The sequence below is a fragment of the Euprymna scolopes genome, chromosome 25 (assembly GCF_053919585.1).
Source record: "Euprymna scolopes isolate OS-2025 chromosome 25, ASM5391958v1, whole genome shotgun sequence".
Taxonomy (NCBI): domain Eukaryota; kingdom Metazoa; phylum Mollusca; class Cephalopoda; order Sepiida; family Sepiolidae; genus Euprymna; species Euprymna scolopes.
The window spans coordinates 94,390,772-94,404,423 of NC_136506.1; the positions used below are offsets into that span (position 1 = coordinate 94,390,772).

The 13,652-nt window shown below is 37.0% G+C and overlaps 1 protein-coding gene across 6 annotated transcripts in view; it reads left to right on the forward strand.

Annotated features, from left to right (window-relative positions):
* Positions 1–13,652, forward strand: part of LOC145247521 (mitogen-activated protein kinase kinase kinase 13-like) — a 280,001-nt gene that overhangs the window by 243,881 nt on the left and 22,468 nt on the right. For all 6 annotated transcript variants that reach the window (XM_080109342.1, XM_080109340.1, XM_080109343.1 and 3 more), the window contains one exon: positions 8,571–9,387. In XM_080109342.1, coding sequence (XP_079965468.1) covers positions 8,571–9,387 — 817 coding nt within the window. The remainder of the gene's footprint in view (positions 1–8,570; positions 9,388–13,652) is intronic.

The window sequence follows — 13,652 nt, forward strand, 5'->3', positions numbered from 1 at the left end:
ATATCTTTTCTTATATACACACAGGGTGAGCCAAAAGTGGGTGGACAATTTTATAAACCTTTCTACCTGTGGAAGTGGCACTCTTGTCATTATAGAGGCGAACAAGTGTCAGCGATCCGGCCTCAATAAAAATGGTCCTGGCTACCTATCACCACAATATTTAGCAACTAAAACAAATACAATTTAACTTCATCAGTTTTATTTATTTATTTGCGGACTGTTATCCTCATTTTCATAGATGTTGTTTCCCCACGCTTAGGCCAACTCATCCTCTGGTCTTCTTCAGGTGATCAACCACAACGGAAAAGGAATGCTGAGCAAATAAATAAATACAAATTACTCATCTAAAAGGATTCCAATAAAATAATTTAATCTGTTTTTCTTTTAAGAGTATAGGTAGCAAGGACCATTTTTGTTGAGGTTGGATGGCTGACCCTAGTTGGCCTCCATCATGACAAGAGTGCCACTTGTAGAGGCAGGAAATTTATAACATTGTCCACCTACTTTTGGCGTACCCCATATATATATATATATATATATATATATATATATATATATATATATATATATTAAATTCCACAGCCAAACAACGTCGTAGCTCACAAGAGCCATGACAGTCAACGAACCGGAAGTCCAAGACTCGAGTTTCGCCCTCATTTGGGCTCATCAATTAGACACATCCAGTTAGACACATGAGCCCAAATGAGGGCGAAACTCGAGTCTTGGACTTCCGGTTCGTTGACTGTCATGGCTCTTGTGAGCTGCGACGTTGTTTGGCTGTGGAATTTATTATACAATCTCTCACATTCTGAAAATCATATATATATATATATATATATATATATATATATATATATATATATATATATATATATATATATATCTCATGTTCAACGTATTCCAAAGTGTTTATTCTAGAGATTCCTTTAACTTCATAGGATATCAGTACCAAGTGAGGATTTAGTGTCTTAGGATATTACTAATGAGACCTTTAAAGTCTGTTCTCACGGGAACTGTAATGACAGCCTCTAAAATCCAAAGTAAAACATTTAAGAAAGGTAAGGCTCTACATAAGTGTGTGTTCTCAGTTAAAAATTATTTAAAGAAAAAAAAAATGGCCATGTTGTTTTGTGTCTGTGTTTTTATTTTTATTCTAAATTTATATCTTGCTTTCCTTTCTTTTTGTGTCAGGTTTTATAATTAAGTAGACAATCAGTGACCCGTTTGGTCAGTGTTTGTTTGTATAAATATTAATCATATAATTTATTGTATTTTGATATTTGTTGATAACCCTGGTTTTATATCGATTACAAAGCTAAAGCATTTCACGGAGTCAAAATATGTTGTGATGTCATAATAACTCTTCCCCTCCTCTCTTCCTCTTATCTCCCCCTTTCTCTATCTTCCACTCTTTCTCGCCCCACCTTTCTACTTCTGCCATTTTCTCTTTTATTTACACCATCCAATTACCAAGCTAAAGTATTACGCAAAGTCAAAATACATTGTGATGTCATAATGTACCTTCCTCACTTTCTCTATTCCCCTCCCTTGCTCTCTCTCTCTCTCTCTGTAACATTTTATTACTCCCCCTTCCCTTTGTTCCCCCTCCTCCAATCTCTTCCTCTCTTTTTCCTCACCTCTCTTTCTCTCTCCCTGCCCTTCTTCCTTCCCCTCTCTCTCCGCTTCTTTCTTCCTTCCCCTCTCTCTCTCTCCGCTTCTTTCTTCCTTCCCCTCTCTCTCTATGCTTCCTTCTTCCTTCCCCTCTCTCTCTCCGCTTCTTTCTTCCTTCCCCTCTCTCTCTCCGCTTCTTTCTTCCTTCACCTCTCTTTCTCCGCTTCTTTCTTCCTTCCCCTCTCTCTCTCCGCTTCTTTCGTCCTTCCCCTCTCTCTCTCCGCTTCTTTCGTCCTTCCCCTCTCTCTCTCCGCTTCTTTCGTCCTTCCCCTCTCTCTCTCCGCTTCTTTCTTCTTTCCCCTCTCTCTCTCCGCTTCTTTCTTCTTTCCCCTCTCTCTCCCCGCTTCTTTCTTCCTTCCCCTCTCTCTCTCCGCTCCTTTCTTCCTTCTCCTCTCTCTCCCCGCTCCTTTCTTCCTTCTCCTCTCTCTCTCCGCTTCTTTCTTCCTTCTCCTCTCTCTCTCCGCTTCTTTCTTCCTTCCCCTCTCTCTCTCCGCTCCTTTCTTCCTTCTCCTCTCTCTCCCCGCTCCTTTCTTCCTTCTCCTCTCTCTCTCCGCTTCTTTCTTCCTTCTCCTCTCTCTCTCCGCTTCTTTCTTCCTTCCCCTCTCTCTCTCCGCTTCTTTCTTCCTTCCCCTCTCTCTCTCCGCTTCTTTCTTCCTTCCCCTCTCTCTCTCCGCTTCTTTCTTCCTTCCCCTCTCTCTCTCTCCGCTTCTTTCTTCCTTCCCCTCTCTCTCTCTCCGCTTCTTTCTTCCTTCCCCTCTCTCTCTCTCCGCTTCTTTCTTCCTTCCCCTCTCTCTCTCTCCGCTTCTTTCTTCCTTCCCCTCTCTCTCTCTCCGCTTCTTTCGTCCTTCCCCTCTCTCTCTCCGCTTCTTTCTTCTTTCCCCTCTCTCTCTCCGCTTCTTTCTTCTTTCCCCTCTCTCTCCCCGCTTCTTTCTTCCTTCCCCTCTCTCTTTCCGCTTCTTTCTTCCTTCCCCTCTCTCTGTCTCCACTTCTTTCTTCCTTCCTCTCTCTCCACTTCTTTCTTCCTTCCTCTCTCTCTCCCCGCTTTTTTCTTCCTTCCCCTCTCTCCCTCCGCTTCTTTCTTCCTTCCCCTCTCTCTCTCCGCTTCTTTCTTCCTTCCCCTCTCTCTCTCCGCTTCTTTCTTCCTTCCCCTCTCTCTCTCCGCTTCTTTCTTCCTTCCCCTCTCTCTCTCCGCTTCTTTCTTCCTTCCCCTCTCTCTCTCCGCTTCTTTCTTCCTTCCCCTCTCTCTCTCTCCGCTTCTTTCGTCCTTCCCCTCTCTCTCTCCGCTTCTTTCTTCCTTCCCCTCTCTCTCTCCGCTTCTTGCTTCCTTCCTCTCTCTCTCTCTGCTTCTTTCTTCCTTCCCCTCTCTCTCTCCGCTTCTTTCTTCCTTCCCCTCTCTCTCTCCGCTTCTTTCTTCCTTCCCCTCTCTCTCCCCGCTTCTTTCTTCCTTCCCCTCTCTCTCCCCGCTTCTTTCTTCCTTCCCCTCTCTCTCCCCGCTTCTTTCTTCCTTCCTCTCTCTCTCTCCGCTTCTTTCTTCTTTCCCCTCTCTCTCTCCGCTTCTTTCTTCCTTCCCCTCTCTCTCTCCGCTTCTTTCTTCCTTCCCCTCTCTCTCTCTCCGCTTCTTTCTTCCTTCCCCTCTCTCTCTCCGCTTCTTTCTTCCTTCCCCTCTCTCTCCCCGCTTCTTTCTTCCTTCCCCTCTCTCTCTCCCCTCCTTTCTTCCTTCCCCTCTCTCTCTCCCCTCCTTTCTTCCTTCCCCTCTCTCTCTCCCCTCCTTTCTTCCTTCCCCTCTCTCTCCCCGCTCCTTTCTTCCTTCCCCTCTCTCTCCCCGCTCCTTTCTTCCTTCCCCTCTCTCTCCCCGCTCCTTTCTTCCTTCCCCTCTCTCTCCCCGCTCCTTTCTTCCTTCCCCTCTCTCTCCCCGCTCCTTTCTTCCTTCCCCTCTCTCTCCTTGCTTCTTTCTTCCTTCCCCTTTTCTCTTCATCACATTTTCTATATCTTCTCCTCTGCCCCCTTCTCATCACCCCCTCTCTCTTCTTTCCTCTCTATGTATATCTTAATTATTTACATCATTCCATTCATCTCATCACTTTGTATATTATGTCATTCACCTTTCCTCTTAGCATAAAAAATATTCACATACAGATAAAAACTATGCATTATCACACACGGACACACAATAACATCCTTAGAATGTTAAATCAGTTGTTTTCTTTAATATTTTTTTTAACTACAATCATTTTATTAACAAGCTGAATCAGTGTGAATTACACAATTATTTTATCTATGTATGATTGATCTTGGTATAGAGTTTAGTTTTCAATTACATCCTTAGGCAAGAAGAGAAACCACAAATTCAATAAATCTGAGTAAATCACCGTTTGTTTCCTAAAGTCGTTTTCTCTGTATACTTTAATAACAGTTCGCTCCACCCACCCTCACACACTGGCAAGGTCGTCAGATCTCGAAAGGCTTTCTACAGTAATAGGTTAATTTCTCAAACCGCTTGCTTTTGGAATTACCTACTCGCTCCTTGTTTCCCCAAATCTATCGGCCCTGTCGGTGGGGCATTAGAATATGCCGACTGCCCCCACCCCCCTGCAGAGGGTAAAAGTCCCTCAATGGGGGTCCTGGATATGACCTTAAACTATATCCAGTGGTGAGGCCCCAGCTTGTGGGCTTTGGGGAGTGTGGAGCCACCCTTTAATTACCATTGCTCCCAGGTCCACTCTGACCCGGAGTGGTAGTAGCTGTTAGGGTTCCAACTATGGGTTAAATAGAAACCAACGTGAAAACAACAAATATATTCTATTAAAAAATTTCTTTTTCAAAATCTTTGGATGCGGCATTAAATAACCCGGAAAGGGTTGATATGCCGTAAAACAAAAACAACCAACCAACCAACCAAATCTACCAATATGCAGAAATTTAAATGTAATGTGAACAAGCATCTTGCTGCACAACTCCCTTGTTAGGGTGCCCCTATAAATCTGGCCCCTAATTCAGTTTTTCAAGTGTCTGAATACCGTCTATATCAAATTTCATGTCCGTAGATCAAAAATTCGTTGAGTATATAGGTTGAGAAGTGTCCTCACACACATCATCTCACTTTTATAGATATATAGATAACTAGCAGGCTGCCCGGCGTTGCTCGGTCGTAAAATACACATAATATTATATTGTAATTAATACAGAGTTGTTATTTATTATAAACAGAAATACCGTAGGTATTAAACGTAACGTTAAATTCCTTAAAAAAATTAAAAAAAATACAAAAAAATACAAAAAACGGAAAGAAACTGAGACATGTGCATGCAAGTATTGTTTTTTTTTTTAAAGTTCACTTCTTGTAAGTAAAAAAAAAAAAAAGTCATGTACGATAACCATTAGACCAGTCTTTACAAATCTAATTATTCTTTACATAAGGAAGCCATCATGTTTCACGACTGTGCATGCGCAGGTGTAGAACAGTAGACAAACAGATAAAAATTTGATGACCCCCCCTACTTAACAGTGTTTCAATTTTGACTCTTTAGCAGCCCGTTTTTCCGGATGAAAACAAATTAAAAAGTTTACCACATGTCTGAATACTCTATATACCAACTTTCAATATGTAGGTTGAGAAGTGTCCTCACACACAAACACACGCACACATCATTTTCACTTTTACAGATATACTAGCAGGCTACCCAACGTTGCCCGATCATAAAATATGCATAAATATTATGTTTTGATTCATGCAAAATTCTTATTTAGTATAAATAGAAATACCCTAGGTATTAAACGTAGCGTTTAATTCCTTTTATAAAAATGCATCTAAAACCAAGCTCCTATCTTTTACATCATCAACGCTCTGATCCCCATCTGGCATCAATTGAAATGGATGGCTCTCGACTAGAGGAAGTTCCATGCTTTGATAAGCTTCTGGGCTTGACCTTTACTGAAATGGAACGCGTACATCAAGTCTATTGCCAAAGTCGCTGGAAAAATGGTAGGATCCTTCTACCGCTCCAGAAGATATCTCACTGCTGATGCAATTCTTTACTTATATAAAAGCCAAGTACGTCCAAGGATGGAGTACTGTTGCCATATCTGGACAGGAGCGGCTAAAAACACTCTATCCTGCCTTGACAGAGTACAAAATAGGCTTCATGGCTTAGTGGGGGGTGCCCTTTTCTCTTCCCTGCAACCTCTCTCCCACATATATAGATATATTAGTGGGGGTGCCCGGCGTTACTCGGGTGTTTGGAGGTGTGTGTGTGTGTTGGGAGGGCGGTGTAGATGAAAACAAATATGATAAAATAAAAAATAAAAACGATGTTAAAATCGGGAAAACAACTTATTAAAACTTAAATCTGTCTCCCTAGCAAAAGAAAAACACAAAAAAAAAAAACACGCACATTTGAACACAAATGCTAAATATTTGTCGATAAAATAAAACAAAATTGCGAGACAAAACTATTTGTTAGTATGAAAACCAAAACGATCATTGAATTAAAATAAGAAATAATAGTTAATTAATAAACTGTCCTTTTTCAAAGCTAATGTGCAAATTAATTAGCCTTGTGATTAATATTGCATATACATAAGATGTATAAAATGATGTTGCGTCTATTGAGTAACGTTAAGTTAACTCGGAATTGGGCGTTTTGATTTTATCATTAGGACGAAAAATGAATTTTCAGATTTATTCATACTAGCAAAAGTACCCGTCGTTGACTGGGTTCAAAAACAGCCTACAGAAAATGAACTCTGATTTATGAAAGTATGATAGCTTATGAAAAGGAAGGGTTGTAAAGAGATAGCTTCGAATTTGGAGGTATCAAAACAAAAGCGAAATATGATGAAAGTAAAAATAAAATCGGTAAACCCCATAATTTATTATATCATACCTGTTCACACTGAAACGCATCACAATATTCTGTAGATCTATATTAAAAAACCTTGTTAAACTTTCCATTCTATGGAGGTCAGGTGCGAACGAACACCCCATAATTTTATTATACCATATTTCTTCAAACTGAAACATAATTATCAAAGTATACTTACGCAGATAGATATGAAAAGTCTTTATTAAAGTTTGTGCCTATTTCCATTCTATGGAGGCCAGGCGCAAACGCAGACCCCGCAATTTTATTATACCATCCCTATTTAAGTTAAAACATACTTATCAAAGTATTATTATGTACATCTATATCAAAAACTCTTGTAAACGTTTTTTTTTAATTTTTAAATTTTTTATTTCCATACTTTGTGGACCTGGCACGTACGCAGACCCCACAATTTTAATGAATCATCATTATGCCAGATCAAACATACCCATTCCTGTGTCTCGATACATCTTCTATCATTATATGTGATCAGTTTTCTATAATAGTCAAACATATAGGAGCCTATTCGTGACCAGACACACAGACACACGTTCAGCTTTATATTATATATATATATATATATATATATATATATATATATATATACATATAAAGGCACACTGAGTGTGTGTGTTCCTATGGACTCCAAAACAGTTGAGCTGACTTTTTTTTTTTTTAATTTTCGCACAAATGTACTTTGTGTCTGAGAGTGTTCTTGGATAGGTTTTTATCGTAATGCATCCAATAAGTATTAAAAATTTATTATTGAAAATATCCAATTAAAGAATAGTCAGATTTGGACCAAAATTGATATCCTTAAGTGCATCATTTGAAAAGTTTTATCATAAGCAGAAAGGCCTTATATGTAAAATCAACGGTAAGTTCTTTGTTGAATGTCTCTGTTTAGAGCACAATTAAACCATGGTACTTGACTTTTACATTTTAAACTTTAATTAAATCCATTATATAAAATTAATTTTATAAAATCAGCAATAGATTCTCTACAGGGCAATGTAGACTATGATGTATTGTGGGCTAGGTCACAGCGCGGAGGCATGTGAAGCTTCCTCCCCCACAGCAGCTCAGTGTGTCTTTGACTAGAGAAAGAAATCAATCACAACGATTTCACTGATTTCGATGACAATAAAAGTATTGGCAGTGTGAAACATTTGTTGATCCTCATTTAATCCCAAGCAACGTCGGGTCTCTCTGCTAGTATATATATATATATATATATATATATATATATATATATATATATATCTTATAAAATAAATTGTTATGAAAAATAAGCTCAATGAAGATGTATTCAGAGCATATATAATTGTAAATTTTCATTCCAGTTACCAGAAAAAGTCAAAACACAATCATGATTTCTTTACGAATAATTAAATATAGTAGAACCCCGGGATACGGTGGCCCTAGGATACGCTTTTTTTTTTTTTTTTTTTTTTTCAGGTTATTGTGTGGAATACAATGTTTTTCTGGCCCCTGGTTATGGTATTTGCCCCACTTTACGGTGTTATGTATAATGTTATTTGATTATATATATACATGCGTATCATGTACTGTATTTTGTTACTAATTTTTAATATGTACTGTATAAAATTTTGCTTAGACCCCGCCATACGGTTGTTTCACCTTATGATTCCAACCCTGAAATGGATTAATACTGTATCTCAGGGTTCTACTGTGTGTATATATTTGTATGTACAGAATTCACTCCTAAACTAATTAACCAATCATTATGAATTTTTGGAAAACAACTGCCAGTTATAAGTTGTAATGTAGGTTATATTTAGTTTACTTTAGTTTTATGCAAACAGGGTTGAAGCCGTTCATGAAAATTCAGGTACTTTTGATTCTTTTTCTTTTTTTTTTTTTGTGAAATTTAAATAAAATGTTTTACAGTTAGTGCGTTGAATTGTGGCCAACTTTAATACATAATCGTTAAGATTTTAACGATTTTTCGAAAAAAAAAAAAAAATTAAAATTAATTCAAATGATTGATTTTTTTTTTGCGTTTCATCTTTTCAGTCCCGATTCGCAAGTGAAAGAAGGCAGCATGACAACCAGCTCTGAACATGTTCTCCCATCACCAACTAAAGTACGAGTGCGTAAAAGTCGTCACCGACGTAACAATAGTAAAGGATCCATTACCACATCTACCTCCAGCCCCAATCGAAGTCCAACCACGGCTAAAAGCCCGACAAAAGATGCTCTTCACGAAGAGTTGCAATCCAAAGCAATAAACCTGCGTCATGTCGAACCGTCTGAAGTCAGTCAGACCACATACAAATACTTGGGGCCAAACATGACCCTTCGGGAAGGCCAGCTGTCCGTATGCAATGAAACTGTCGTGAATACCCTTATCGTCAACCAGAATTTGGAAAACCATAACTTAAACGACGTCTGTTTTTGTTCCGACGGCGGCTGTAGTGATGCTGCAACGTGCAGCAGCAGCAAACGCTCTAGTCGAGCGAGCGCTGATGTCGAAAGCACCTGTGACTCCCCTTGCAACAGCCCCACCCACATAGGCTGCGACACACACACGCACAGCCTTAAATTGATCACGATCGAGGATGAGAACAATAAAAATCAACCGCAACCCACCCGAGATAAAGACTCTAACGAAAACTTGCACTGTCCAGTCGAGCCGGACTCGGTCCCCCTCATGCATGATATAGAGCAACCGACCACCAGCAACCCAGACAGTCTGTCAGCAAATATATCACTAAAGCGCACAAGAAGTGATGCTGATATTACCCCAAAGATATCAAATACACAACGGCACGAGAGCAGCATGGAGTCAACAGAAGAAGCAACAGAGGTTGTACAAATGAGAAACATTAAGGTATGAACCCTTTCTTAACCTCCTTTTTCCTTTCAGGTTTTCATTTTTATCAGGGATGTGCATCAGAAGCAGAGATTTATTGACACAATGGTTACTATGTAGAAAAATTAATTTTGAAACACAAACGATCTCACTCGTTTTAATTGCACCACTTCTATCTTCATAGCTCTTCAATTTTTTGAGTTAAAAAAAAATAGTAGGCTTTATTTTTGTAATGACCCTCGTATGATAAAACGCGTTCCCGATGCTCATGCACAGTCATCGTTCATCACTGGCAAAAGTGCATTCTGAATGGTTGTGACTATGCATAAAATAAATTGAAACACAAAAGATTGCTCATTTTAAGGGTACCACTCGCGTTTTCGTAGTTCAACTTTTTAGAGTTAAAAAGAAAATAACAGGCTTTGCTGTTCGAATGACCTTCATAATATTTTAATCTCTATTTTTAATTTTATAGCTTTGAGAACTTTCAATCTTTTAACAAATAGCAGTTTCTCTTCAGCCAAGAAAAGAAAAATCGTTTGTTAGAAAAATATAAAACGCATGTTTATTTTTCGCTCTGTTACATGCTTCAGTCAGTAGAGCATGAGGTGGGCGGATTTCAGCTACACAGCACAGTGATATGACTTTTGGCTCACCGTCGCTCTTTGATTCTCTTCTCTGCCATCTCGCTTGTTTATATCAACCTGTTCTCTTGCAAGTGTTTAACCTTGGCAGCTGTAAAATCAAATACTCGACCTATCCGCCTTTGACAACGTCAGTTTTTACAGATCTACACTCATTGGCCAGTTATTTTATCCTGCTAACCGCCTGCGCGTGTGTGTACACAGTCTCAATATGCGTCACTAAAACGCCAGAGATGTAAAAATTAAAAATGCTTTTAAAAAGTGTTTAGAATAATTTAAATGTTTTAGCCATTAAAGATAAAAATAAAATAATTTAAAACAATACTTCAGACTTATTGAATTCAAAATGTTACTCCGGAAGAGATATATTCTTGAAAATTTAGGGAAATCCACACATATACCACCATGTGCAAATAAGATAAAATGAATAAATAAAGTATTAGTGAATAAATAAAATATTAGTGAAGAAATATATATGATTGAAAATTATTGAAATTTCTTTAATAATGTTATTTACTATGCAAACCGTTCCCACAAACTGCATTGTCATAGTCCATTCTCAATGCACTTTTCCTTGCCAGCCTCTTCTTTTGATGTTTTGGTTGTAAAAGTCTTGAACACATTTTCTCACTCACATCTATCACCACTCTGAAATCGACAAACCCATCTCCTAACTGTGCTAGCATGAACTGCATCAGCTTCTTAAATGTTCAATATGAATTTTGACCGGTTTTTAATTTTTTCTGCATGAAAGAACTCAACAACACATCTCTGCTTGTGACAGGGGTTGCTTTCTTAGTCTCACACCATCAATATCTACAACAAAGAGATGAAATATTCAGTTCATGAATGCATAAATTCAGTCATCACAGCAATGCAATTTGCAATCCCTTTTTGTTCATGCAGATACAATAAAAAATAGGAGGCATTACTTTTGGAGCATTCAACATATATATATATATATATATATATATATATATATATATATATAACTACTTCATTTATTCACATAAATTTAATATACAAAAGTATAGATTTATGCGTAAAATTAAAGTATTTACTTCAAAAGTGCTCAATACGTAGGTAGAGCTAGTTAGTAATTTATAAAATATATATGGCGATTAAGCTACACTGAATATTCTGCGTTTCATCCACTGTAGGATTCGTCAGGCTTATGCGCGAATTCTGTGGTTGCCTCTTGCTTTTATATATGTTGAGGATTTCTAGTTGGCCAATCAGCTTTCTAGTATCCACCGCGTCCCTTCCTATCAGCCAATGGGTATGCATTTTATCAAACAAAGGATCTGTTTTAGAACTAGGTTAGTGGTTTTAGGTAGACGTTCTCCTTTTTTTTTTTTTTTTTATACATATAAATATACCTATGTGTACACACATATACATGCACACATATATACATATATATATATGTATATATACATATATGTGTGTGATCGTTTATGTATATTCATGTTTATTTAATTTATTTATTTGTTTGTTTTCTATTGTTATTGTTAGTTTTAAAGCTATTTTGTATCGCTATCCTAGAGTAAGTTTTATTTTGTGAACACAGTTGTTTGCTATTTCCCACCTACAGTTTAATAGATTTTGAGGTTCTTTAAAGTACAGGATAGAAAATTTTTCATGTAGGCATAATTTATATGGGTCGTCTAAATGTCTGCATGTGGTAGCTTGTCTTATTATTTTCCATTCGACTACCGGCGAATGTCCGCTTTCTTCGAGTTCCTAGTATTTATTCGCTAGTGTTGTTTTTATACGGTGTTTTTTATTTTTGAATGTGCTTTTGTGGTCATAGTATCGGGTTTTGAAATCTAAGGAAGTCATGCCTATGTAATATTTCTTGTTATTCGGGTTTTCTTTCGCAAATATTGTTGCTTGATAAACTATGCTTTTTGTTAGACATTTATTTTGTACTGGGCAAAGTGTGCGGTGTCTACAATTGCATTTATCTTGTTCGTTATTAGTATTTTTATTTATGGTATGGTTGTTCTTGTCCGGGGTTGGTTTGTTATTATTATTATTATTATTATTATTATTATTATTATTATTTCTGCTAGTGTTGGTTTTATTTCTGTCATGGTGTCTACTTTTTTTATTGTTTATTTTGTTGTTATTTACATTGTTTTCATTTAGTATTTTGTTATTATGTGCCTTAATTATCATCTCTAAATTTTCGCAACAACTGTAAGATAACTTCAAGGTATTTTTATTGAAGATTTTGTGTAAGGGGTTGGTTGCGGGAAAGTGTTTTTCAATAAGACCTAGAAATTTCTTGCCAAGTTTTGTTTGTAACATTTGATTGTATGGGGCCGTATACCAAATTATAGGCCTAATTTTTTTTATTTCTTTGTGTATGCAGAGGCATCAGATATTGTGGGATTATTGATTGTATATACCCTCACAAGCATATTCGATACTACGGATATCGGCCTATATAGAGATGACGGACTAGCTATAATAAAAAACTCCAAAGTCAAGGGAGAAAACTTTAAGAAAATCATACACAAAGAAATGAAAAAATTAGGCCTAAAAGCGGACGTATCAGCTAACATAAAAATAACAAACTTCCTGGACGTCACGTTAAACTTAGATAAAAACACATATGAACCATACTTAAAAGATAACGCTACTCCAATTTACGTAAACCCTAAGTCCAACCACCCACCATCAATTATAAAACATATTCCTAACTCGATCGTAAGTAGACTCAGTAATAACTCAAGCGATGAAAATGCATTTAACAGATCATCCAATATTTACGAAACAGCCCTAAAAAATAGTGGATACAAAAGTATCGATATCAAATATAAGCAACAAAACACCAACAACTATAATAAAATTAAAAATAGAAGAAAAAGAACTATAATTTGGTATACGGCCCCATACAATCAAATGTTAAAAACAAAACTTGGCAAGAAATTTCTAGATCTTATTGAAAAACACTTTCCCCGCAACCAACCCCTTACACAAAATCTTCAATAAAAATACCTTGAAGTTATCTTACAGTTGTTGCGAAAATTTAGAGATGATAATTAAGGCACATAATAACAAAATACTAAATGAAAACAATGTAAATAACAACAAAATAAACAATAAAAAAAGTAGACACCATGACAGAAATAAAACCAACACTAGCAGAAATAATAATAATAATAATAATAATAATAATAACAAACCAACCCCAGACAAGAACAACCATACCATAAATAAAAATACTAATAACAAACAAGATAAATGCAATTGTAGACACCGCACACTTTGCCCAGTACAAAATAAATGTCTAACAAAAAGCATAGTTTATCAAGCAACAATATTTGCGAAAGAAAACCCGAATAACAAGAAATATTACATAGGCATGACTTCCTTAGATTTCAAAACCCGATACTATGACCACAAAAGCACATTCAAAAATAAAAAACACCATATAAAAACAACACTAGCGAATAAATACTGGGAACTCGAAGAAAGCGGACATTCGCCGGTAGTCGAATGGAAAATAATAAGACAAGCTACCACATGCAGACATTTAGACGACCCATGTAAATTATGCCTACATGAAAAATTTTCTATCCTGTACTTTAAAGAACCTCAAAATCTATTAAACTGTAGGCGGGAAATAGC